General features: G+C 44.9%; 1 protein-coding gene across 20 annotated transcripts in view; it reads left to right on the top strand.

Moving 5' to 3' along the window:
• The window catches only part of MICAL3 (microtubule associated monooxygenase, calponin and LIM domain containing 3), a 250936-nt gene that overhangs the window by 192429 nt on the left and 35096 nt on the right, over positions 1-23411 (top strand). For 7 of the 20 annotated variants that reach the window (XM_043539986.1, XM_043539941.1, XM_043539978.1 and 4 more), the window contains 7 exons: positions 208-434; positions 6815-6952; positions 12557-12661; positions 13589-13729; positions 14154-14245; positions 15850-17695; positions 18686-18780. In XM_043539986.1, the coding sequence (XP_043395921.1) occupies positions 208-434; positions 6815-6952; positions 12557-12661; positions 13589-13729; positions 14154-14245; positions 15850-17695; positions 18686-18780 (2644 nt within the window). Of the gene's footprint in view, positions 1-207; positions 435-2107; positions 2183-2309; positions 2400-6814; positions 6953-9435; positions 9499-12556; positions 12662-13588; positions 13730-14153; positions 14246-15849; positions 17696-18685; positions 18781-23411 lie in introns of those variants that run through there. The other 13 variants (XM_043539954.1, XM_043539971.1, XM_043540006.1 and 10 more) reach the window with 6 other exon arrangements.

Genomic DNA, 23411 nt, shown 5'->3' on the forward strand with positions numbered 1-23411 from the left:
TGGATCTACCTACAGCCTCTGCATCAAGCTCCTTTGACCTGATCCGCTATTTCTAAAATAGTGCAATGAAACGTTGAAAGCAGAAGGAGAAAATATGGTTTCCATTACACGTACTATAGTTTGTACTGAAGTTTTTGTCAGCCATATATAAACTCAACTAAGATGCATTGTTAATTTACTTCTCTGTCTCGTTTTTATTCTTTACAGTAGTTCAGAATCCGAGATGGAGGAAGAGGAGGAGGAGGAGGAAGAGGAACCCCTGCAGCCACAGCTACCCACCTCAGACCTGGGAGGTGTGCCTTGGAAAGAGGCTGTGCGAATCCATGCCCTTCTGAAGGGAAAGAACGAGGAAGAGCTTGAAAGTCAGAAAAACCACAAGGCTGAAGACAGGGAAGAGGAGGAGGAAGAAGAGGAGGATGCAGAGTCTAGTGAAGGTTAGAAAACGATTGGTTTGTATTTTCCTTCTGCTATGAGCCAAGTACCTCTGTTCAGCACAGAGTGGTGTTAGACAGGCTCCCCTACGATAAGATGAGTTAGATCGTACCTTATTCTTCTCAGGAAAACCACTGAGGGCTGATGGGGAAGCAGTGAATCGGGGTGGGATGGGAGAGGTTCTTATGAGGGTATATTGATGGAAGGGAGGCAGTGGAGGAACTGAGTCAAAGGGCACATGCACGCTGCAGCTGGGAATGTGCCTCCCAGCGTGGGTAGTTAGACGGGCGAGCTGTGCTTCAGCTAGCACATGAAGAATGGCAGTGTAGTCGGGGATAGCACAGGCGGTGGCTTGGGCTAGTTGCTCAGGCTAGTTGCTCGAGTATGTACCCGGGTAGAGGGGTCTGGGCAGGTTTGGCAGCTAGCCTGAGCTGCAGCCCATGTTACCCCCGGCTACACTGCTGCTATTCGTGCACTAGCTCGGGCATATCAATTTTTTTTTTCTTTTTATCTTTGCATTTACCATTGCTTTGTATTTGTAAATGAACTTAGTGCAGATAAATGATGCTGGGTTGACCACATCAGAGACAGAAGATCTCTCTCTACAGGGCAGTTAGAGCACTAGTAACAGCACAGTACACTTCCCATATACTGTTATAACAGTGGGCCTCAACCAACCACAGTATCTTACCCCGCTCCCCAGTATAGCCTGATAAGAGAGATGGGTTTAATTCTTGTCTCCACTTGCTCTGGACTCAGTATTCTGATTGGATCAGTATAGTCCCATGTTTGGTTCAGAGTGCTCAAAGGGGGGCACTTTATGCCTGAATGCAGGGTGCAGCCAGAAGATACTTTCCCCTGGGTGGAGCGTACTTGTACTATAATGGTCTAACCCACGCAGCTAATCCTCTCGCTGGTTCTCCTCTGTGTAACTCTCAGCTTTGTGACAATTGTGCTATTTTCTCACTGGTTTGTAGAGGAATCCAATTTGGGTTTGGCCCTCTGTTCTCTGGCCGGCAAGGTCTGAGGGCGTTGCACAGGCAGCGCATTCAGCCTTGAGGAAGAGGAGGGAATGCCTCACGTCACCCAGCAGTAACCCCCTATGGCCAATATTAATGGGACCCCAGGAGAAGCAGTATCCAGCTCTCCTAAGTCAGCAGGAGACTCTACACAATATGCAGCCTGAGTTGAACCCCTGTGCTCTCCAGGATGTTTTTATTCCAGCTCTGAGTGTTTCTTTATGAAAAGGGGTGGGGGGGAGTTATGAAAGGATTTCCTCCCCTGCACCTCTTTAAGTCATAACCATACTGAGCTTGTTCTGGAAATGGGAATCTTTGCCATGCTTTACCGCTATTCCAAATGGTGACTGGATCTTATCTTTCAGAACATGACTTGGGTACTTGCATTTCCCCTTTGCTTTCATGAGAGCTACCAGACTACAAAGACCTGCTTCATAAAGGCCATTGGCCATGTAATGTTGAAAGTATGAGGAGAGGTCCACTTATGCTGGGCCTCGGTGGCAATCCTGTTCAGGTGTCATTTGGTGTGGGAGATGGCCTTTTAACTAGGTGGTTTGTCTATATTTTTCCACATGGAAACTGGAACTCCATAGCTGAAATCTCTGTCAGAACCAGGACCACAGTTTAAGTATAGTAATATGCATGTTGTTTGTCAGTCTACTAAATTGTGACGTTCCCAGACCTCTGTCCAGTGGAGTTTGCCTATCAAACAGGGAGCTTTGATGAGTACAGTAAGTCTTACTGGATTTCCAGACAATAACTTTTTGCTTTCTGGTTCTCTGTCCTTTCCCTCTCTCTGTATTATTTGTGTGTGTGCATCTGATGCTATATATGGGGGTGTGGCTCCCCCTGCTGTAGAGGGAGAGTATTACCCGTGGGCGAGAGAGCTCCAGCAAGGCCTCTGGCTTCAACGTCTCTCAAATGAAGAGGACACGGGTACTTTTAAAGGTACCCTTGTGCCATCACCGCTTTCGTTTGCCCTCAGGCGGGTCTGACATTTTAAAGAGCAGGTCCCACATGAAAAGATTTTCTGTTTTTAGTAAATTGCATTTACCAGCTCTCTCGAGTTTGATTCAGGAATTACGGATCCTCTCGTGATCCAAGTATGGGCACTGCTTGGCTGTATCACATTTTTTACCGTTCTTTGTGTGGGAGGGTTGGGAAAGCTAGATTGACTCCAGAGAGCACTGAGACACTTCAGATTAATTTCAGGAATATTTTACAGTTGCTTGATCACTTCCTGCTTGGCTAGATGCACTGTTTCCCATAATGCACTTTGTTGCCATTTTTGTTTTGATGGTTATTTTCCTGGAGCATTGGGCTACAACAGTATGTTCATTCCTGCTACTTTGACTTTGCTCATATGAGCCAGGATATGTGAGACTAAAGGCTGAGTTCTTTCACCCAAATGAATGGGTGCACCGGAGAGCCAGCGTTGCATGTCTTTTTTTTGTAGCTTATTGCTAGTAGAATATACCTCCTTTATTTTATATTTCCTGTTTTGCCTGAAACTAACTTTTTTAGTATTTTAATGCAACATATGCATCATTCTGAAAGATTTCATAGGAGCATAAGAGAAAAAAATCATATGGGAAAATATCAACGTTTTTCTTTGCTCTTTTGAAAATATACATACAGTATATATAAATATCTTTTGTTCCTAGCCTTTCTAGCCGTTGTTCCATCATTTGCCCTCCCCCTGGAGTCTAGCTGAGCTTTGAGCAGAAGTCTGGGGTCCCTTGGCCACTTTCAACACTCACTTTCTATTGGAAAAGTTCTGTTTGGAATGTTAAATCGCCCCTGATTTAACATTTTTGATGGTGAGAATTGAAGGTAGCCAGATGGCCAGAGAGCACAGGCACGTAGGGGTGACTGCTGCCTTTTTCCTTAACTTCCACTCTTCTCTATCCTAGCAGCTGTCCCTCTTTAATTTTTATTCCCAGAGAGCAGGTTTGGGAACACTGGAACAGCTTCCAGTTAAACTTTTGAACTACAAAGTTAAATTGTGAGAGAGCCCAGCCACTGCTAAAGTGCTGTTGACTGCGGCAGTGAAGCTAGAGGGGGAAACACGCTGTTCTGGAATTCACCGAATTATCTTTTCATGTAACGGTGAACTAAAGGGTCCAGCTTCCTGTGAAGCTTAGTGGCCAGCCTTGGGGGAAGCCGCAGCAGCAGCCATTTGAAGTCCTTCTGTAATATTTTGTGGCTCACCTAGCCTAGTGAGGGGTTCTGTTACTGCCTGCCCTGTAACCTTTGGTGCCTTAATGGTGTGCTGCTGTGGCTCAGAGACCTGACACCACTAGCCAGCCTGCAAGCATAAAGGTCTCACGCTGGCTTCCGCCAGCCTAGTTACTTCTTGTGGGGTGACACCGACAGCCCTTCCAGTCCCGTGTCTCCCCATAAATTCATAACCACAGTCTGTATGCATATTTCATGATGACCATCAAGTACAAAACCTTACCAGCTTTCACAGAAGACCTAACTCAACATATTTTATAGCACGGTAACATTGTATACAGTCGATTCAAGGGCTTATTTTTTGGGGTTCCAGACCCCCATTCTCCTCTTGGGTTGTCTGGTCTCTGATTGTCACACCTTCAGCCTGCATTCACGTGGTCAGACATCAGAGAAACACTAGGTTTGCCCTCTAGCCAGCCCCCAATACTTCACAGGTGGCTGGGCTCTTTAAAGTTTTACATTATTGAGAAAGCTGAATTGGAGTCTGCTTCTTAAGTAAGGCCTGGTCTACACACACAGATGTGCAGGTTTAAATAAAGGAGTAATTTTGATACCAATATGCTTAAACTGGTACAAGTTTGTCTTGTATTGGTTTAGTTTACACTGGTAAATGTACAGGAGCAAGCTGCATTGATATAGCCTGTTTTAAACAGATATGACTGTGTATTCACACTGGAGTTTGCATGGGTTTAACTAAACTGACTTTTAAATTAAGCAGTGTCTGTGTAGACAAGCCATAAGAGTAAAATGTAAAGCAGCATGCAAAGTGCTGCAGGTGAGTTGGAGCCAGCGGGTGCAGGCTATGGCTGCATTTGCAGCGAAAGCATGTCATTTCCATCTGGAACAAAAATCATTAAAATTAAGGGTCTCCGTATTCTCCAATTTCATTTCCTTAATGGGTTTATGGCTAACACATGCTAAGTATTTTTAGCTTCTCGTGCTGTATAACCTGACCACTAAAAACCTGAGATCTCCGATCCTCCTGCTGTAAATGACAGACTCCTGGCACTTGAAATAAAGGAGAATCCATTTGCTGTAGTAGTACAGAGCCTGTGACACACACTTGAGCAATACTGATTCCATCCAGTGAAAGGTAGTGGTAGCATATAGGGTAGCAAGTACATTACAATACCTAGTGTGTAAAAGGAATAATCAGGTAATAAAGTTAGTGATGGCAGACCTGTGTCTGGTCCAATTTTACATTCTGATTGGGCCTTTCTTGGTGATGTCATACCTGTTTAAGTCCCCGACAGTCAGGATACAAAGCCATATTATAATGTGGAATAAGTCCTGCAGATCAAGTGGGACCTGCTCTTTGTGAGACTTGTTCAGTGTCTATATATTTTTTCCCACTTCCAGCTGTTGCTGGTAATCCTCAACCTTTTAACTCAACTGTGTGGTGTGGTGTGGTGTAAACACTAACTCTACTGATCTCAGAGTCTGCATGTGGGAGCATTGGAATACAAGTGCAATGAGGAAAGATCAGACTGCTCCATTTGTTGGCCAGTGACTTGGGCCCTATCAGCCACTCCTGAGTATTCTCTTGTTCCCTCCAGATGTCCAATAGTTCTGGTAGGATCCTGTTTTGTGCTGATTGGAAGAGGAATCGTTACACTGAGAAAACTGTGAAATACAGATTAAAATTGAATCCCATTCCCTTTTTGTGCATTTCTCTGCTTTCTTTTGTCCCTTTGACTAACTACCAAATAATTTTGTGCTTAGATAAGTGCTTCTTCCCTCAATATCAGTTTTCTCCTACGGTTATAGTGCCAAGTGTGATACCACAGTCATTTCTGAGGCTGAAGTCCTAATTTATGATTCCACAAACAGGCTTTCTGTGGGTTATTCTAGTGTGTGACAGTCCTTCCTTGGTACATTTTTGACAAATGCCTAGTTCCAGGCTTCTCAGATGGAGCCTAGCCTGTTGCCTTACATCATGGACAATCTGCAGTCAGTGAAGGTTGGCTCATTGCTGTGCAGAGACAGATGGCTTGTTGCCCTGTGATGTGAATGGCTGTGTCTAGTGCATGCCAGTGCGTGGGGAGTGGTTAGTGGAGAAAACAGCTTGCCAGAATATAAAACCCTGCAACCTGTGGCCAGATCAGCCATGGAGAATCCTGTATACCTTGCTGCAGGAAAATGGCGAGGAGAACCCAAGATCAAATTTCCCAGGGTCCTTCGCACCACAAAGAAACCAACAATGAAGGGGAAATTCAGAGAATTGCTACCAGGGTGGATGACTCAAACTGTCTAGTTGAAAACCTTGAAATACACACCTACTAAAGCAGTTAGCCATATGTACCTACACTTTTGTCAAAGGAAATCCTCTTCGAAGGAGAGAAGAGGTTATTTTCATTAGTTTCAGTTAGAATGCTGATATTACTCGTAAAATGACGCTGCCCCCTGAGCACCCATTCACTACTCCAACAACACAGCTAGGATGCTCTGAATAAAGTTTTGTAAACCTTAAACTGAGCAAAAATCCAATGCGATATAAGGCTACATGCAGCTGGTCAGTCTGATGGTGGCCGGCCAAGAGAGACGTTATGGTTTCTCTGTTGCACATGTGGGTGAAAAGTTGGGATTCAAACCCCCAAAAGTTCACTTCCACAATGTTGAGGGCCACTGGGGAGTGAATGGATCCTTTGTTCTGTGGAATTTAGCCCACAGTGCAGACTGTCCCCATGCCTTTTGCCAGCAGGATGCAGAGGGTAATACTCATTTTGAATAGGCTGAATAAGGCTGAAATTCCTGCTAATTGATCACCTACCAAATCTCAGTTGGATGCTCAGAGAGTGTCTTCTATTGCCAGGGTGCTGCTTGCAATAGAGGTAGTGTGCCTTTGGGCTAGCGTTATCCAGGTTCAGGGTGGAGCAGGAATCTGAGGATTATGAATGGTTGTGTGTTTCTAGATGCATGCACACATGATGCACAGCTTTGTCTGTCTGTCTGGCAAACTGATCTTGACAAGTAATATTTTCTTTTTTCTTTCCTTATATTTCCTTTCCTGTGGTGTGTTTTCTTTCTCTTCCTCTTTTTTCTCTCCTTTTTTCTCTTCTTCTTTCCACCCTATCCTTCCTCCCTTCCCACCCACATCCTGAACTGCCTCATCCCCGGTCTGCTAGCTGGAAACCTGAGGCTACAGCAGATTGTAAATCCGATAGATCCCCTGGAGATCCTGGCAGATGTGCACTGGACACACATCCGCGAGAAAGAGGAGGAGGAAAAAATGGTCCCAATTTCAAAGTCCTCCACCTCCAGAGGTAATCTCCTGCTGCGTCGATCCCCAGATCGCAGTTGCAGCTGTTTAACTCTGTTGCTTCTGCTTCTTTCAAGCGCAGCCTTCTTCAGATGGGTGAACAATGATTCAAAGGCTCTGCTTCCTGAAACTAAACACTAGTTTAAACTTCTTACTTTTGAGGTCGGTCTCCACTTAAGTCACTGGTTTTCTAAGTCAACACAGCAGAGTGAGCTCTCCTGTCTTGTGTATCTAATTAGACTCTGTGTAACATTCTGCTACAGGATGGGAATCATTTGATATTGCAGGTTGCAAGCCCCTGATAACAGATTTAAAATGTTCTGGACTTGAGAGGAAACAATTCAGCCCGTTGTTCCTTCAAGATAGGGGTGATGAGGAGTCCAGGCCTTGGGAAAAAAAAAAGAAACTTATTCTGAAGGGTTGAACAGTTTTCTCTTCTACATTGAATATACTCTGCTGCTGTTTTTCAAACTTTGTATCTGCATCTGGCAGGGGCGTGATATCTTCAGGAAATGGTGAAGAGCACAGCGGGCCCAAGGAGCCAGCCAGTTGCTGTTTGGCTCTTTGTATTGAGATTTGACAGTGTTTTTTTTTTTTCTTCAGCAAAGTGAGTCACCATTTCAAGATGCCATTTTGCTTATAAGGTCACTTTGGAGAAGGAAAAAAATAGATAATGCTAGTACCCTTTCCAACATCTCTCATGAATCTCATTGTGATTCACCTTCCACACTATTCCCACACTTGGGACTGTGATCTTGTCAGATGTCTTGAGCTAAGCAGGGTGGGGCCTACTTTCCTAGTATTGAAGAGCTGTAAGGAAAGCCCAACTGTCAACAAAACCAAAACTTTGCGGTGTTTGATTCAGTAGTTGGTAGTCTTCCCTCCAAGTCTGTACCAAACCAGTGTCCCAGAATGATCTTAGGAGAATTGTGTTGCAAGAGGTGCTGTCTTTCGAAGGAAATTTAAGACCAAAGTCCTGATTGCTTGTGGGTATTAAAAGTCACATGGTACTTGTTGTAAGAGCTGGGGGTCTTAACTCTTGTTCCCTAGCCAAATTCTTTCCAGGGAACTATCTTCTGCCTAAGGTTCCTCTGTAGTTTCAGCTGGGAGTGGTTTTACTGCCTGGTGTGTGCATTTATTATTCAGTGCTGCATTTCACCCCAAAGGTGGCTACATTTCAGTGGTGGGGGAAGTTATTCTAATAAATATAGTAGCTTGTAAAGTGCTTTGGGATTCTTTGAAGTGAAAGGTGATCTATAAAGATAGATCATTATTTCCCTTCTCCCACAATTATACAAACACAGGCCTCAGTGTTATAGCATTAAACATTCCTGACCAATGTTGCTTGAAGTTTAAGAACCCTGAGTAAGTCCTGACATTGTTCCTCAAGTTTACCATATTTAAGGTGAGTTTAGCTTCCACTGATAACAGAAGTGACCACAAGTCAAGGGTGCTGCCATTTCTGTTTTCCTTTTAGCTTATATTTTCTCTTCTTATTTTTCCTACATGTTTTTCTTTGTGCAAACAAAGAGAGGTTAAAGCAAAAGTCGATCAGAAGGACTTTCACTCACTCCAGCATTGTGAACTACCAGTGTCCTGTTTCTAAATCCCAACTCCTCTCTCTCTGGCACAGCTGCCTCCATGATATACTGTTACAGTTGTCCGTAGAGTGAAGGAAAACCTGTGCTGACCCTTTCCCATGGTGCGGACAATCCCTTCCGTGGCATTTCCAACTTCCTTCAGGAAGCAGGAAATCTTTCCTTCCCCAAAGAATAGGCCAAACTGAGAGCTGGATGTTCACGGACCCATAACTTAGATGCTTCATTGCAATAGTCAAGGTTTGTTCAACAGTAGTAGCAGCTTCTAAAGGGGCTGATGCGAGGTGTGGCTGTGTGGATGCTCCACAAGTTTCATTTGTCAGTTTGACAGACTTCAAGTATCTGTTCATGACTGAGCAGTGTCCTACCACATGTGCTGTTTAGAGAGCACTTCAAAACGACTCTCTGGAGTTGATAGTTAGATCTAAAGGAGCAGGACAACATGCTGATACCCAGGAAAGATGTGTTCTGTGAGCTCTCATGCTCTACTAGGAATTCTCCCTTGCCTTGTAAGCATCCAAACCTAGGCAATATAGTCTGAAATCAATACAGCCTTTGGCTTTTGTTAGCATTATTTGTGTGGTCATACTTCATCTTCTGGCTTCTCTTGCCAGCTTGACCAAAATGGCTGGAATCTGCAAACAGGACACTGAGGACATGTTCAGCTCTCACTAACACCCTTATCTTCCATGGATCCTAAAAGCAGATTTGGTATTTACACCTCATTATCCTAATTTAACCCTCAAATCCAATCTCCATCATCTGACAAGGTCTAGGTTTTATTTCTGCTCTTGGTTTTGAGGAATTTCTCTCTAGTGTTTCAATTTCATACACTTATTTGTGTCTAACTTTTGATTTACTATCATTATTTATTGTTTTTTAAATTCAGCATCCGACCTTCCCTCCGTACGCCGTGAGGCGGTGCAGGCATGGCTGGAGACGGTCTCTGGAGGTAGTTTGGTGATATTCGTTCTCTACCAATTCAGAATAACCCTGCCCGCCCTCCTTCCATGCCTTCAGCAGCTGAGCTGGTACCTTAACACTGGATCTATGGCCCTGTTGCTATTGCATGACCAGGAGGGGGGAGTGTGCATGCATGCCTCGCTCACAGTCCATTCTTGCATGAACTGGGCTTTCATCTTACCCCTTGCAAAGGCAGGCAAGACAGAAAAGAACATCTTCTGTGTAATGGAGAAGAAGAAAGTAGTTTAACCTTTTGATTTGGGTTATAAACTGAGGAGTAATCATCATCCTTCCCCACCCCTTGACAAAGGGATCTTGGTGCTTGCTTGAAAGTGAAGAGATTAGGGAGAGTGTTTCAAGCAGTGTCTGGAGCAAATTACAGCTTCCTGCTGAAGAGACCAAGAAAGAAGATGTCAATTAAGCTAAAGCCAGGGACGCTTTAGAGCCAGGAGTGACTATGGAAATAGCCATGCTTCACAAACCTGAAACATGTTGCCCATCCAAGCACCAAGGGAGTGGAAAGATGCTAAATGTCAGCTGCTCTTCCTAGGTGGTTCCCTAGAATCTCTTACAAAATCAGGGAGTGTGGAGATTTGGGGCAGGGAGGTGTTAAATTCTATAAACCACAAAAAGGGTCTAAAAAAATACAGTAGAACAGGGGTAACTTGTGTGACGTCTAGCTGAGTTGCCCTTGCAAACAGGAGTAATTAGCGCACCTCTAAAACGTTGCTTCTGTAACTGTTTTGGCAAGGCAGCAGTATTTACTGGATGGCTGCACATCACCCCATCAAGTCCTTGCTGCTGGCCAACATGGACAGACTGCTGAATCTGTCGTTTCTGGCTGCCATAGTGTACAGCTCACTGTTTACTGTTTGGCAACTTTTGTCCTCTTGCTCCTCATCCTAACTGCACATATGTATATGCACAGTATATGTATAACTATAACCAGCCACCCTCTTATCCTGTCCCCCAAGCTCCGGGTCCTTCAGAATGGGCTGCCCATTGCACCAGTGTGTTACTTATCTATGCATCCATAAAATATGCTGCTGAATTTTGTGTTTTTAAGGTATTGTAAAGAATTTATTTTCATCTGTTAGACCCTCGCTATAGGACACTGCACCACAATTTCCAAATGGAAAAACCAACATACACATAGCCAGGCCAGTGTCAGATATTCACCCATTTGAAGGCGACACTTTTACACATTTTGTGACAGTGGCTCACATTTGATGTTTTTACCTAAAACAAGTTACTGTGGCATTACTCTTTCTAAAATGGCAGTAGCTGGTACACACCTAAGCAACAAGCAGGTCAGTAAAGCATCAGTGTGAGAAGGGGGCAGGGGGACTGGTTTAGTTAAGAACATCTTTAGATGCCCAGCCCTTACAACTGTGACTCGGCCTTCATGTTGCAGATCTGTAAGATTCTGCGTATTACAAAGCCTGTGGTTTAAGGGTGCAGGCCATGTCATGCCACACTGCATTTTAGGTGATGGCACAGCATCTTGTAACAGCAGTTTAAAAAATATGCAAGCCATGTGCCCCTCCACTGCCACGATGCTACAAAGGTGGAAAAAGTGACATAGAAGAAATTCTCAGGTTGAAGGGGCAGGACAAGCCTTGTTTCAGTGGAACAGACTATCAGTGTCATGCTTTGAAGACCAAGGAAGCAAAGAGCCTCTACTAGAAAAAGAGACTATCAAAATGTGTGTGGAAAATGTCAAGATGCCAGCTCTCTCTTTCTTAGACTGTCATGAATAGTAGTGTTGTAATTTAAATGGTCCCAGGTAGGCTATGAAATGAGCACTGGCATCTGTTTACATCATTATGGGGCCAGAATTTTAGCATTGTGTGCATATAGGTTGCCACATGATTACTGAGAATGTATGCTCATTTGCAATAATCAAGCATTCAGCAACCCAGTTAAATGTCTAACATGTCATTTGAGCCTGCAGTTGTGCTAATTATATGCACAAATCCAAAAACGTGGCCCAGGTTTGTGCAGTCTGCTGGTGCTATGGTTAAAGCTAGAAACTCCTTTAAAACAAAAAAAGATTCTGCCTGAAGTTATGGAAGGACCTTGAAGCTGTGTGACCAACACCCATGCATAATAACTGAGATGGGATAAGGTGTAGCAATGGAGAGAGTTGTAGGAGTCTCTTGGTTTTTGTGAAATATCATTTAGTAATGTGAATTAAAGCCCATCCTGGTGGGGCCTCATGCTCCCCTCTGGAATTAAATCCTTTTATGTGTAATGTTGTCAAATGCCTTCTTTGGGTTTATAAATTCATGACTCTTCCCTTCAGACTGATCTTGTAAGGCAGATTCTGGGCTCTGGCACACAAGAACAGACTTCTTATGTGTCTGTTGTTCACATTAAAATATCTGAATACATCTGGGCCCTGGGTATCTGCACTGCAGTCTGTACTCCACCAAACGGTTTCTTCTAGAATGTTGCAGCCGCACAGAGTTAAACAGTTTCCAAATGGTCAACTCTCCTGGCTAATCCCCTCCAGGCAGGTCACCTCATCTGACTTCAGGTCCCTCAAACTTCTTTGTTTCTGCTGCTAGGCAAGTTATTGTGGCAGAATAGGAGATTGCAGTTTGCAACTAGCACACATCCTCTAAAATGTTGGTAACTGTAGTTCCTTTGTGGTACCAATACTATATTGGAGTAACAGCTGAGCGTATTCCATTAGAGCTTTCTCTGACACCCTCATTTAATGTCTCACTCAAGCACGCCTTGGTTGCAGAAGTGGAGACTCTGGTACTTCACGAGGCCAGTCCCTCGGAAGTGCCTTGAAAACCTTGCAGTGCCAATGTCTGTGACAAAGCTTCCTCAGAGGCACAAAACCTCTTGACTACTCTGACTCAGGCTTGAAATGCCAGCTGAGTGTCTTCCCCTGCTGACGCACCTCAGAGCACCTTGTTGGAGAAACAATGAGTAAATATTGGCACTCAGGGCACTTGGTGCAGTTTAAAACTGTTTTCTCTTGTGTAGATTGTTTTTCCTTCCTCTCTCTCTCTCAATGTTTTAATGCATTCCAGCCCCATTTGAGGAGAATGAAGTGGAGGATGAGGTGGGCACAGAGCCAGCAGATACAGAAGGGGAAGCAGGCGAAGATGGAGACACAGGTGCAGAGCTGGATGATGGTACGGTACCACAGTGCATCATTAAACCTTGTTATGGAAGCAAAGTCATGTTGGGAAGCAGGTATCTTGTGTAAGGGTGATCCAGTCAGAGCAGATCTGTATATGTGGGAGCTCAGTGCAGAAGAGAGAGAAAAATTGGATTGAAGTGTGAAATGGAACTGAAGAACTGTAGTGCCATGGATTCTGAAAGACATTGCTCGCAACCACTCTGTTTGTTAGAAGGCCCAGTCTTATCACAGAATCATAGGAATGGAAGGGACTTCGAGAGGTCATCTAATCCAGTCCCCTGCCCTTATGGTAGGACTAAGTATTGTCTAGACCATCCTTGACAGGTGTTTGTCTAACCTGCTTTTAAAAATCTCCAAAGATGGAGATTTCATAACCTCCCTAGGCAATTTATTCCAGTGCTTAACCACCCTGACAGGAAGTTTTTCCTAATGTCCAACCTAAATGTCCCTTACTGCAATTTAAGCCCATTGCTTCTTGTCCTATCCTCAGAGGTTAAGAAGAACAATTTTTCTCCTTCCTCCTTGTAACAACAGCAGTCCTTACTCTCATTATAATCTTTCTGAATGAAGGAAGTGAGTGTTCATGTGGGAAAAGGCTGTAGGACTGACCCAAAGCCTTCTCTTGCCAGCATGAAAGAAACTGCACATATTGGGAGATGTAGGAAAATTTCCAGCATAACTGTGGAAAGCATGAAACAAATTAGAGAACTTATTTGTATCACATTGGTAACTAACTAAAGTGACCCCAGTTAGCATGTAATGAAGGAATAGACGATTTAGGTGCTGGGGTACCACAGTGAATGGCACCCTGTGAGAAGGTAGATAGGATAATTGAAAGATTTAGGAAACAAATGGCTGTCCTTATGGGTTTGCATCCAAGACCTCTTCCTTTCTGTGTCATCGTCTTTTTCCCACCCAGATCAAAGATGGTCAGATGACACACCACCTGATGTGGAAGATGAGTGTCAGTTACCTCAAGGGGACATGGAAGAGCCAGAATTGAAAGTCTCTGAGGATGAGGGTGAGCGAGAGGCCACGGCTCCCTGCTGTCTGACAGAAGGTAAATACTTAATCTCTGTATCTTGCAGTCCAGGAAGACTGATCATTTCTTTGAATTGTCCAGCTGAGCTGTTGGTGAAAGCAATCTCTTCAATTACATTTGAACCATGCCAATACTCTCAATGCCTTGAATGTGTTTGCATTTGTGTTCTGAGAAAGGTGTTGTGATACCACGAGCTACATCTTCCCAAAGCGTCAGGGAACCCACAGAACCAGTTGTTCCCTCTCTCAGATCCCTATGGGTGCTTTTGAGCTAACTGCCTGTGTCATTAGGGTCACATACAGATTTTCAAACAGACTCCAGAGGGCTCATCTAGAATGTAAAGGGCTAGTGATTTGTTCACTATTTACTGTGCTTCACATGGATTTAGAATGTTAAAAGGCTTGTTTATGGGTTTTTTTAATGCACTCTCCATTTCCCCTAGATCCATGCAAACCCTCCACCCCGATCTGGTCACCCAATGAGACTGCTGTTCCTCAGTCCCCAGTTGGTAGTCCCCGTGCAGAACAAATAGAGGTAAGAGTTTCTGGTGCTGTTCAAAGCTATGTTGATTTCGATTAAGGGACTGTACTATCTAGATTAGTAGAACAGCTTGTATGACAGAGTGATAGTTTTAGCTCTTTTTTCTTATCTAGATAATGTACATTGTCCTCTGACTTCTTGAGACCTAGTTTCATTTAGATTTTAGAAGAAAACAAGCCACTTTTTGAAGAAGTTCACAGTGCAATGGCTGATCAGTAGTACAAGTCTCTAAATCTAAAGGCAAAGAAAAAGTTATTGGAGACCCTCAGTGGGCCCGTATAGCAAGCAGGAGTTATGTATCATGCATAAAAACAACAGCAACATAGTCATTGTCCAGTCCCTGCTTGAGTCTGCTCAGTCACTCTCAGTTCCCTGCACAGCAGTGCCCTGTCAGATTCATTTGTGTATAAGCTGAGTGAAGACAAAGGTCATAATTGAGACACCCCTGGTTTATGTTCGACTCGTTTCAGTGCCATTTCATTTAGAAAAATCAATTTCCCATGCTACTGCACTGTAGGAACAGGCAAGAAGAACACTATGACAGATGCATGAGCTGATTTGATGTTTTAATGGGAAAGAACTTCTCTCACGATGATTGCATATAAATACAGGAGAACCCTTAGTTTTGGAGAATCTTTCCTAGTAACTTGAGACACTAAAAATGTTGAAATCATCATTCCCTGTTTCCATTTCTTTAATGTTTATTTTTAACTGTTGTATCCTTTTGTTTTTGTGATTATTTACTTGCTAAATTGCCAGTGCGGTTTGATTTAGATTCCCTAGCCAATACTTAAATTGTGAGATCAGGCTGGTTTGTTGACAGCATTCATACTGGAAGGGAATGGAGTGATTTCCTCTTGTCACTTTTAATTGTGCTATCAGACACATTTATTATTTGTTTTATAGCAATGCTGCAGTCAGGACCAGGGCCATTTTGTGCTAGGTGCTGTCCAGGCTTACAGGTAGACAAGGTCTCTGCCTTGAAGATCTTGCATAGTTTTGAAAGGAACATTTTCTGCAGCTGACACTCCTCAGACAGTAAATCTCTATGGGGAAATGTCAAAGGCTTAAACTCTTTAACATCATACATTGCCTGGGTGACATAGCAGTCTAGTGGCAGCAGGTCCAAGTGAAATCCAAGACTCCTCAGATGATTAGCAGCTGGGAGCTCTGCAGCACCCACGTACTGAGCCCCAAGCTAAGGAATGCCTCATGCCTTTGAGAAACAACCCTACCCTGGCCAAAATGTGGAATAGGTCTGGAGGAGCCTTCCCCTGATGGGGGGGCCACTGAGAGCGGGGAAGGGGTAAAGCGGAATTGGGTATTCTGATATGTACGTCCCTTCTTTTTCCAAAATTAAATTTGTCATTTCAACTTGCAGAATAGACAGCTTACAGAGTGGAGCAAAATCTGATGAAAGATCCCAAGTGGTTTTCCATGCACTGGAAAAGGATGCCAAATGCATTTTTCATATATTGAAGCTTAAATTATCACTCCCTTATTCCTGAAAGCCTGAGGCATGGAGCAGTATTCTAAATCCCTCTGAAGGTGCTTAGTGACCATTAATAATCATTTCTTTTGTTTCTGCATTTCCATAGAAGGTAAAGGATCACCTCACGGCAGTGCCCTACATGGACAAATCTCCAGAGACACGCTTTTTTCGTGAACCATTCCTCCTTGAAGAAAGTCCAAAAGATGAAATCCTTGAAGATCAGAAAGTTAAAAGCCCTTCTGTCTCTCTCTCTCCAATACGGTCCCAACCAGTTGCATTGCCAGAAGCCATCACACCTGCATCACCAGTGCAGTCTCAGCCAGCAACACCTATGTTGGCTTCATCCCCCACATCTGCCCAGTGGCCTATCTGTTCCCAGCCTTTGCCGTCTGCTGAAGCACCCATTCCATCTCCAGTGGAACCTCCAGTGTGCTTTCAGCCTGTACCAGCCTTAACATCCACTCCTCTGGCCCAGCTTGCCCTAAAGAGCCAAGATAATGAGGTGGGAAATTTGGGGAGCCCTACTACTGCAGAAGAAGCCCTGAAACGGAATAACCTCGTAGAGGAGTTCTGGATGAAGAGTGCTGAAATCCGGAGGAGTCTGGGGCTCACTCCAGTGAACAGAAGCAAAGGGTCAGAGCCTAGCTTTACTGTCTCAGCCCTTGAGTCAGCTCCGCTGAGTGTTTCAGAGGAGGAGGGGATCCATCTTGTAAAACCCCAGCCTGCCCCAAGAAGGCTGATCATGTCCAAACTAGACAGTGAGCAGATGTCTCTGCTGACTCCAAAATCTCCTTCAGACAAAGAGCTGAAGAGTTCCAATGAAGTAAAGAGAGACTTATCCAGCAGCTCTGGATTGGGTCTGCATGGAAGTTCATCCAACATGAGGACATTGGCCAGCCAGAGCTTCAATACTTCCGACTCCACTATGCTCACTCCACCATCAAGCCCTCCCCCACCACCTCCTCAAAATGAAGCACCAGCAACTTTGCGTAGAAAGAGGCATCAGACAATTTGGCAGAATGAGACAGAGTCTAAGCCAGCACCAGAACCGACACCTCCTGCACCCTCACCTTATGAGCACAACGCTCCTGCCAAAGAGCCAACCCAGGCCTCAAAAGAAGAGGTGCGGAAGTCGTTTGTGGAGAGTGTGGATGAGATACCATTTGCTGATGATGTAGAAGACACTTATGATGAGAGAACTGAGGATACAAGTCTTAATGAGAAGTTCTTTACACCCCCTACCAGTAGGCCAAGGCCAGAGAAGCCTCTTCACCTGCCATTGGTCAAAGAGAATGGTGGACCTCTATCAATGGAAGGAGAAGCGAACCAAAGGAAGAGAGTGCTGCCTCAAATCTCTCCAGAAGCCAAGGAGCTAGCTGAGGAAAGAATGAGAGCCAGAGAGAAATCTGTAAAGAGTCAGGCATTGCGGGATGCCATGGCTAAGCAGTTGTGTAAGATGAAAGATCTGGAGACGGCTGCAGCTGCTGGGGCCACCAAGGCACGAAAAGCCTCCTCCATGCCCTTGAAGCCCAAAGAGAGAGGTTTTGAGTCCTCAGCACGTTTGGCCATGAAAGCAGCAGAGGGCCCCACGCTGAAACATGATGCTGCTAATGAAAGGTTCCTCTCCCCCCCTGTTGACATTGCTGGGCCCGAAGGGTCCGTCACCTCCTCAGAGGGCTCCAGTGGGAAAAGTAAGAAAAGGACTTCTCTCTTCTCCCCTCGTAAGAACAAAAAGGAGAAGAAATCCAAGAATGACAGCCGGCTTTCTGACAAATCCAGTGGCATGGCCGAGGAAGCCACCAAGCCCAGATCATTGTGGAAGTCTGTTTTTTCTGGGTACAAGAAAGACAAGAAGAAAAAGACTGATGACAAATCCTGCCCTAGCACTCCTTCCAGTGGTGCCACAGTGGACTCTGGGAAGCACAAGGTCTCTCCAATGGTTAGAGCAGCAGGTATAGTACATCTGCCTGTCTGCACACTGTACTTTCACTGCAGCTGGAAAGCTTCTGAAATGAAGTAGTCCCAGCTCGCTACCCCACACTGTTATGCTTCTGAGTCGCTCTCCTTTGCCTAACATGCAAAGCCTTGAGGATAATGGGATTAGAACTGTAGACATGTTTGTTTATAAAATAAGTAGCATATCAATGGGAGAAACAGATTGTCAAATAGCAGATTTGGTACATTACTGTTCATTTCACACATACCAGGCTACAAAACTAGTCATTTTTCTGCCTTAACCTGACTCAAAAGAGAGGAGTTTGCCACCTTTCAAACTTGTTTTAACTCCCACCCTGGCTCCCTACCTTGACCATCATTCACTTCCCTTGAATTTGCCATGGCAGACTATGCAATGTTTTTAGAGATAGACATAAATGTCCCTTCATTAATTAAAAGGTAAATGGGTGCTTAAGAGGGCATGGAGGTATAGTTACTTTCCCTCCTCTTTGCTCTCTGTGTGGCTTGGGACCTGCCAGTTCTCCGCTGTAAACATGGGCCAAAGCAGACGTACCTGTCACTTCTTTTGATTCATACCAAAGTGGAGCTGGCCAAAAAGACTTAATCCCTGCTGCTATCATCCAAATGCTCAGCCTCTTTATAGGAATGTTGACCTGGGTGGAGGGAAAGGAAGCTGTGCTTACCATGTTCAACATCATTCTCAAATTTACCTGTTTCAGAAGGCGGGGCTTCCTTAGAAGGAAACCCCACAGTCAATGATTCCACACTGTGGTGTAGCTTTGTGGAGCGGTGCTTTTGGGAGCACGATATTCCCAGATATTGCAGCAGTGAAGTGTGACTGTGATAGCTGTTTCAGAAGTGTAAGTCAAGCAGGAGCAAGACCAAGCTCAAAAGTATCTGCAGAGATAGAGAGAAACACAATAGTAGTGACCACTCTTCTAAACCTGTCATCCTATTCTTACTTTTTTTTTGGTCTGTTTTCTCAGATTTGCAGCTCCGTCGACACTTGAGTTTCTCAGAGGACTCTGACCTCTCCAGTGATGATGTTCTCGAACGATCTTCTCAGAAATCCAAGCGAGAGGTAGGAAGACCATTTAGCTAGGACTGTCCTCATAGAGATCACAGACTCAGAACCACAACAACGTTTGCCAGGATTAACTTTATCATTCTTACTGTTTTTGCTGCAGATGGTGTTAGTATAAGATTGGCTGAATAATAAACCTGAAATCAACCAGTCAGTTTCAACAATAAGCCAGATTCCCTATTGACATTGTACAGAAGTCCTGTTGTCATTGCCATGCACACAGGCGTTGTGTGTATTGTCTTGTTCTGAGGGTAGGATATTTTTGTCCCTCTAGAGAACATACTCATAATCTCTAGCATTGGGAATTTCATGTCTAAAGAGTAAATTTTACTGGCTGTAACATTACTACAGAAATGTGCCATTGGGACATTCCTCACTTCATGGTGAAGATCTGGTTTTAGGACGTTGTTGTGCCAACCTAGTCAATAGGTTGATCTGTTGGAGTTTGAGGCAAACTGCATACAGGTATGTTACTGTGCATTCAGCAAAGGCATAGGCAAGACAGAGTATCCAGAGATGTGCAAGCTGCAGGTTTGTGGTTCTGCAGCATGGCATATGTGTGCGTATTTCCCCAGGGAGATGGGGATCTATACGTTAGGGTTCTTCTGTCTGGAAAGGGAGAGCCTGCGCCTATTCCGCTCCCATTTTGTCCCTACTCCCTTTGAGGGATCCCTGGCAATTAGCAGTGTTTCCAGATGTTTGTCTCCTGGGTATAAGCAGTGACTGCGAAACTGAAATAGGAAGAAGGCGGGTTGGATACATGGAGATTTGAGCGTAGGGCTGTTGCTCACCGTGCAGGTAAGGGCTGGGTGTGAGCTCAGCTTCTTGAAAGAAAGAAGTGTCTGCTTGCTCGTGAGCAGCCTCCTCTGGCTAGTGCTGTAGAGTTCTGGAGCGAGCCACGTGGACCCTTCCCCAACCAAAGGCAACTCCACAGTGAAATGGGGCTCAAAGGGGAGTAGACAAGTAAAGAGAAAGTGGAAGGAGCTTCTGCTGGACCCCCACAAACACCCTAAAAAAGCCACCTGTCATTTTGCTGGGACCAGGGCATACCTGTGAGCAAGAGATCTGGCAGGAACTGAGGGGCCCCTCCTTTTTATTTCTCTCTCTCTAGTGTATTCATCACATAATGAAGGGGATGGCCACGTTTTCATAGTTTCATTTGAACGGGGGAAAATATAAAGTAAAAACAGAACAAGTGAAAGATAAAAAAAAATCACAGTGGATGCTGGAGTGGAGAGAAACCTGCAGCTGTCAGAGGGGTTCCTGGATGTACCCTGCAGGTTTGGGGTGTGGTGACTGGGTACGTCCTTCTCACTGACAATACCATGGTCCTCAGCTCAAGCATGCACTGGAAAGAGAGAAGTGAGTTCTCTCCTGTCCCCACTTTCTCCCCTTGTGCCTGGCTCCCAGGGTATGTCTACACGTCAAGCTGGAGGTGTAATTTCCAGTCTGAGGAGACGTACCTGTGCTAGCTGTGATCCCTCTATTGTGCTAAAAATATAATTGTTGCCATGGTGATGGGAGAAGCTAGCCACTGGAGCATGTACCTAGCATCTGGGATGGGATTGTCCACCTCCATCTCATGAACAAAAGGAACCTTAGAGGACAGTATCACAGCTCTCCACTCTAATGGTGAGCAGCTCCCCCCACCTTTCACCAAGCCTGGAGAAATCAATGGCAAATGCCACGTTAGGGCAGTTGTCTGGATCAGCTGGTGAAGGTCTCAGCTGATTGGGGTGGCTGTGGTTTAGTGCAAGTGGAAATACAGGAGAAGATCATTTCCACTTGTATTTTTAACTATGATACAATAAAATTCTGAGGGATTGGTGTACTGAAGTGAATGGGACTTGTCCTCACTTAATTAAACCTCTTTAAGCTTCCCTCCCTGGTTCATATATATGTAGTCCTCTCCTCTGAGAGGAGGGTTTTACTCTGGGAACCGTTCTTTATATTGGACCCCTTTCTTCTCTTTGTTTTTTGCTTCTCTTTCTCCTTTGCTTGCCCTCGAGGTGTTTCATGACAAGTTCCGCATTGCATCTGAGATGCAGAAGGAGGAGGTACCTGGGGAAGCAGAAAGAGGGGGAGGTTCAGATAAGAGCTGTGATGTTGTCATTCCTGTCCAGCTTGTGAACTCCTGGCAGCGGGACTTCAATAAGCACCATGTATGTTCTCAAAGTTGGGGGTGCTCTAATATTCACTCCTTTTCTCTGGCACCTCCATGCTGAGCAACTTTGGTAACGATTGGCTTTTGCAGAAGAGGTGGTGGCCACTGAGTATTCCAGGGCCTGGAGATGCTACAGATGGCCTGGAATTCTTCCTGATACCCAGCAAATTTTCCTTTAAATTTTCTCAGTTATTTTACATAAGCAGCAAGATTTCCAGGGTATGGTTTTCTTGGCTCACTTTCTCCATTTGCTGTGGCTGAGTCACACTTAAGGATCTCCTCTTTGCTCAGTGCCTGAGTATGCTTTCCAGGAGCAGTAATTGGGAGTGTGTGCACTAATCCAGAGGGAACAGACCACAGACATGTCAGCCTTTTGGTTCACAACAAGTGTGTCTGGGGATTTAAAACATTTACACCACAGCCTGGCAAGTCTCGCTGCAGAAGGAATTGCATCCAGGGTGTGGCTGGCAAAAGGGTAGCACTGATTTTTGGGTTTGTGCCTTTTAATTACAGACCAAGTCAACTGCTTATTTCCTCCATTATGGGGAAGAAGTGGCTCCCTTAATGCCACATAACTTTTATCTGAACCCTTTCAAAGTTAAAATCCAGCTGATGTTGCTTTTGTGGTTGTTTTATTGAACTTGCTTCCCAGAGGGCTTGGCCTGTTTAGCCTACCCATCATAGCATTAGCGATCAGTAGTGAATTAACTTTGTGTGGCTTAGTGTGTTGCCTTTCAACAAACGCTTCATGTAAAGAATGTTCATGTAGTTCCCTGTGGGTTGTGCGCTAATAGTTGTGTGTGCGTGTGAGAGAGAGAGAATGTACAGGATGTGGGGCGGTGATCAGAGATACATGTCTCCTGCTGCAGATAGTTTGCTGAATGTTAAAATTTGCATACATGTTCAGATTGTTTCTCAGCTTTCCATTCATGATCGTTTTAGTTAAATGAATATTCGGCAAAAATGCTGAATGCTGGCACTTTGCCTAGGGTGCGTTACAATGTGCTCTGTACCTCATCGCACAATGGAAATTCACTTTGCTTCGGAACACTGGGCAGTGCAATCGTTTCACCTGAAGGGGCTAATGGAGCTAAAGGTACGTCTGTGCAGCCGCTGGGATCATGCTTCGCAGCACCGGTAGACAGACACACACTAGCTCCGCTCTAGTTAGCGCACTAAAAATAGCAGTGTGGTGGTGGCGGCTCAGGCTAGTGGCTCAAGAACAATCCCAGCCAAGCCCCGAAGGCTGTCCCGTCTAGGCAGAGCTCTCACCTGTGCTGCTGCAACCACACTGCTGTTTTTAGTGTCCAAGTCTGAGCAGTGGTAGCGGGTGCCTGTCTGCCTCGAGCAAAGCGAGCGCCTCTGTGTCCCGGCTGCTGTGTAGACATAGCCTTAGCGTGCCACTCTTGAATCGGTAAGGTTGTAGCTTTCTTTTTTTTTTTTTTTTTTTTTTAACTGAGCTGAAATTACAGGACTGAGGGGCCAGAGCAGAGTGTTCGGCTATCAGTGACTCGTAGCACTGCTCCTTACTGAGCCGCTGCTCAGCAGCAGAACACTCCCAACACCTTGCAGCAGCACGGAATCAGTACTGGTGCAGTGAAGAGTGTCTCCTTTTCAGCGCTCTTGGAGGAGTCCCCTTCAGGTACCAAGTCGGAGCCTCCATTAGCTGATGAGACCCAACACGCTCAGAGCCCTGGGTAACATTCGTGCAGGTTACAAAGCAACGAGCGAGGCCAGGGTGGTGGAACTCCGAGCTTATTTTTAATTAGTAAGCAAAGGCCATATCCAAGACATAAAAGCACCAGAACTTCTGAGAAAAAAGGTTGTGGAGCAGAAAGTAGATGAGGGGGAACGCAACGGAGTCCGCACGTGATCTTGCTGCCACTCTGAACGTTGAACAAGCGGACACCAGAGTGAGTCCCGCCAGGATGCAGGCTTTAGGCTCTGTGACAAAGGCAAAACCAGGGACAAGATAACAGGCTGAATAGAGAGCAGCATAGTGAGATATCTGAAAAGGCTTCTTCACCAAGAGATTCATTAATCTGTAGAATGGACTGCTGTCTTAGTTGTACATCTGTACAGGACCTACCTCAGTGAGTCCTCATCCCTGATTGAGGTTCCCAGCTGCTGGGTGAATCTAGGGTTCTCACAAGCCAAATCTTTCTTTCTAAATGAACTCAATCATATGCATGTGGATTTTTTTAAGAAGCCATATATGATTGGCTGAGCTGGTTCAGATCAAAACAGAACCAACCCAAACCATTTTTCCAAAGCTTGAACCAAAATGTTCTTTGTCCACATATCTACAAATACTTATTGCCAGAATAGAAAAGGGGATCTCCTGGATGACTGGTTTTCCAAAGAGGCTCCTCAGTTGGAATTGCCTTCAGGAGAGAGCTGGTAAATGGATTTCTGAGTAGAGATTTTTCATTGTGCGTAATCAGGCTGTGCCAGGTTCACCATT

Source organism: Chelonia mydas, chromosome 1, assembly GCF_015237465.2.
Source record: "Chelonia mydas isolate rCheMyd1 chromosome 1, rCheMyd1.pri.v2, whole genome shotgun sequence".
In the NCBI taxonomy this organism is placed as follows: domain Eukaryota; kingdom Metazoa; phylum Chordata; order Testudines; family Cheloniidae; genus Chelonia; species Chelonia mydas.